The sequence below is a fragment of the Sesamum indicum genome, unplaced genomic scaffold (genome assembly GCF_000512975.1).
Source record: "Sesamum indicum cultivar Zhongzhi No. 13 unplaced genomic scaffold, S_indicum_v1.0 scaffold00385, whole genome shotgun sequence".
Lineage (NCBI taxonomy): Eukaryota > Viridiplantae > Streptophyta > Magnoliopsida > Lamiales > Pedaliaceae > Sesamum > Sesamum indicum.
In genome coordinates this window covers 1-2787 of record NW_011628277.1, presented here as the reverse complement: position 1 = coordinate 2787, position 2787 = coordinate 1, and the positions used below count along the sequence as shown (strand labels likewise).

At 32.2% G+C, this 2787-nt stretch overlaps 1 protein-coding gene across 1 annotated transcript; it reads left to right on the top strand.

Annotated features, from left to right (window-relative positions):
• Nucleotides 1-1574: 1574 nt before the first annotated feature.
• Nucleotides 1575-2740, top strand: LOC105180183 (putative disease resistance protein At1g59780; the record flags this gene model as incomplete). Its single annotated transcript, XM_011103845.1, has 3 exons — nucleotides 1575-2315; nucleotides 2418-2522; nucleotides 2573-2740. Coding segments are annotated over exons 1-3 (1014 nt in total), but the record flags the coding sequence as incomplete, so codon positions are not given.
• Between the last annotated feature and the right edge of the window lie 47 nt (nucleotides 2741-2787).

Below are 2787 nucleotides of genomic sequence, written 5' to 3'. Positions count from 1 at the left end.
GAGGTCGAGATCATTGATCAAGGTCAAACGTGATCGAGGCGGATCAATATTCAATGAAAATTCAAAAGTTAATTAACAATAGAACTCATTAAGTTGTCATGTAAACATATGGTTCCATTATTCATTTGCTAGTTTGATTTTGTTGGAGGAGAAATCCTCTTGCCTGGCTTCATGAGTTTATTGAGTTTTTTTTTATATATATATAATTATTTATCATCTACCCACTACTAATCGTTGGAGTTTCAATATCAATTTTCTTATTCATTATTAACTATTTTCATTGTCTTCTCAAATATACTGCACACATATTTCTTATCAATTTGATGTATTCACTTTATGAACTTTACATGGAATTTTGAACCAATCAAAATTAAGTGATTTAATTTATGTTTTATTTTCGATTTCCTTTTGTAATAGGGAACGTATCCTACTTTTATAGATACACCCGTGTCTATGTGGATGGTCAACATCTATCTTATTTTTTATTAATTTTGTAAAAGATAGTTATAAAAATTATAAACATATTATAAACTTTGGATTATTTTGAAAATATAATTAGTAATAACTATTTCTTTAAGAATTAATACAATTTTTATATTCCGTATAATAGTTGCTATTTATTAAGATGTTGTTTAGAAATGTCCTTAATGAATCTATAGTTTCACTAGGGTTGTTGATTCTATTTTTCAATTTTCTTGCTTGAGCTTTGTCTGTTTTCGTATCATTAAGTTAATTATTTTGATGCAATTATTCAAAAATATTCTTAGATTGTGTAGGTTGTAGTAAATTATATGCATGAGTGAAGATGAAGGATGGGAGCTCCTTCAAAAGATAGCACTCCCAAATAGTTATTCACAAGGTTAGTTTGTAAATATTTTTGTTTTTGTTTTATTGATTTTGAATCTTCTTCTCTAGTTAGTGACAAAAAGAAAAAGGAGTAATGATGCTAAAAATATCATTAATAGTATATATTAGGCGAAAAAGATTATTTTAATATGTCTAATATTTTTTTATAGTTTTCATGATGACAATATGTGTGAAAAAACTATCTTTAAAAATTATTAGTGACAAAAAAATTATTATTATGAATAAGTAGTGACAATTTCATGAAAATACAAACATAACAACAATTCTCTTTTTATTTGTTTTAAGTATGGGGCGAAATTCTCTTATTTTGATTTGTTTTAATTGCACAAATTTAATATATTGAATTAACAAACGTAAATAACTAACATTAATTCGTTATGTATGCAGAGCTACCTACAACTGAAATAAAGTTATTGGAAGAATATGGAAGGAAAATAGTAAAAAAATGTGGTTATTTACCATTACCCATTTCAGTTATTGGGGGAACTCTTCGTCATGAAAAGGCATCAATAGAATGGAAAAATGTGTGTAGAAATCTTGATTCGTACCTTCAACATGGGAGAGGTTTGGAGACTGACAAATGAGTTAATCAAATACTAGATTTGAGTTACAATATGCTCCCTTACAACCCGAAACCGTGTTTTTTGTATTTGGCATGTTTTAAAAAGGATCAAGAAATAGATACAGAAAAACTATATTTACTATGGATGGCTGAAGGAATGATTTCTTCAGAAGACAAGGGAAGGGGAGAAAGTTTGAGAGATGTGGCAGAACGGTATTTATTTGAGCTAGCAAATAGGTGTATGGTTCAAGTGGAAATAGATGAGCCGCCGCTGTATAATAGGTTTAAGTCATGCCGGCTTCATGATATGATTAGAGATCTATGTTTGTCAAAAGGGAAAAGAAAAGGATTTCTGGAGGTTATGGATAGAGAGATGGGAGGAGGAGACTCTTCCATTTGCAAAACAAATAGATTGGCTATTCATGCGGTGGGAGTGGATAACGATCTTAGTCAAAGGATTGGGGAAAATAAGAACATAAGATCTTTTGTATTCAAAGGTTATCAATTTGAGAATTGGAAATTGCCCAAAGGAATCGCAAAATGGAAGCTGTTGAAGCTATTGAGTCTCGAAAATAGTATTGTGAAAGAATTGCCACCATCTATATGCAAGCTACCTTGTTTGCAGACATTGAATGTGAAAAATATAATGAGATTACCTAATTGCATATACAAAATGAAGCGCTTGAGGCATCTATTTATGAAAGATGATCATGAGAGGGTTGGAGGCGAAAAATTGAAATTTGAAGGGTTGAATGAATTGGAGATGGTTGATGATATCTGGGTTGGTGATGTGGTTGATGATATCAGTCATCTTCTTAAATTGCCCAAGATGGACATGGATGTCAATACGAATCGGGAAGATGGCTCAACTCTTTTCAGGAGGTTGGTGATGTATCACTCACTACATTACTTGAGAATCACACATTGTCGAGTGAGCAAATGACCAGCTTATGAAGTTCAACTATATCAAAATGTGATAGAATTGCAGCTTGTGGGTACAAGGATTGAGGAAGACTCAATGGAAATACTAGAGAAGCTTCCCATGTTAAGTGTTCTTAGCTTGTGGAGCAATCCATATGTGGGCAGAGAGATGGTTTGTCAGGCAACTGGATTTCCTCAACTCAGGGAACTTGTTTTGCATAGGTTGTTGAATTTAATGGGGTGGAGATGGAGAAAGTAGCAATGCTCAACCGCTCCAGTCTACTTATTGCAGAATGCAGTAAATTGAAGATGATTCCAGATGAATCGGAATTCATTAATACTATCCAAGAACTGAGAATTATATCGATGCCAGAAGAGTTCGTGAAGAGGGTAGGAGTGGTGGATGGTGAAGGAGAAGATTATCACAAAATCAAACA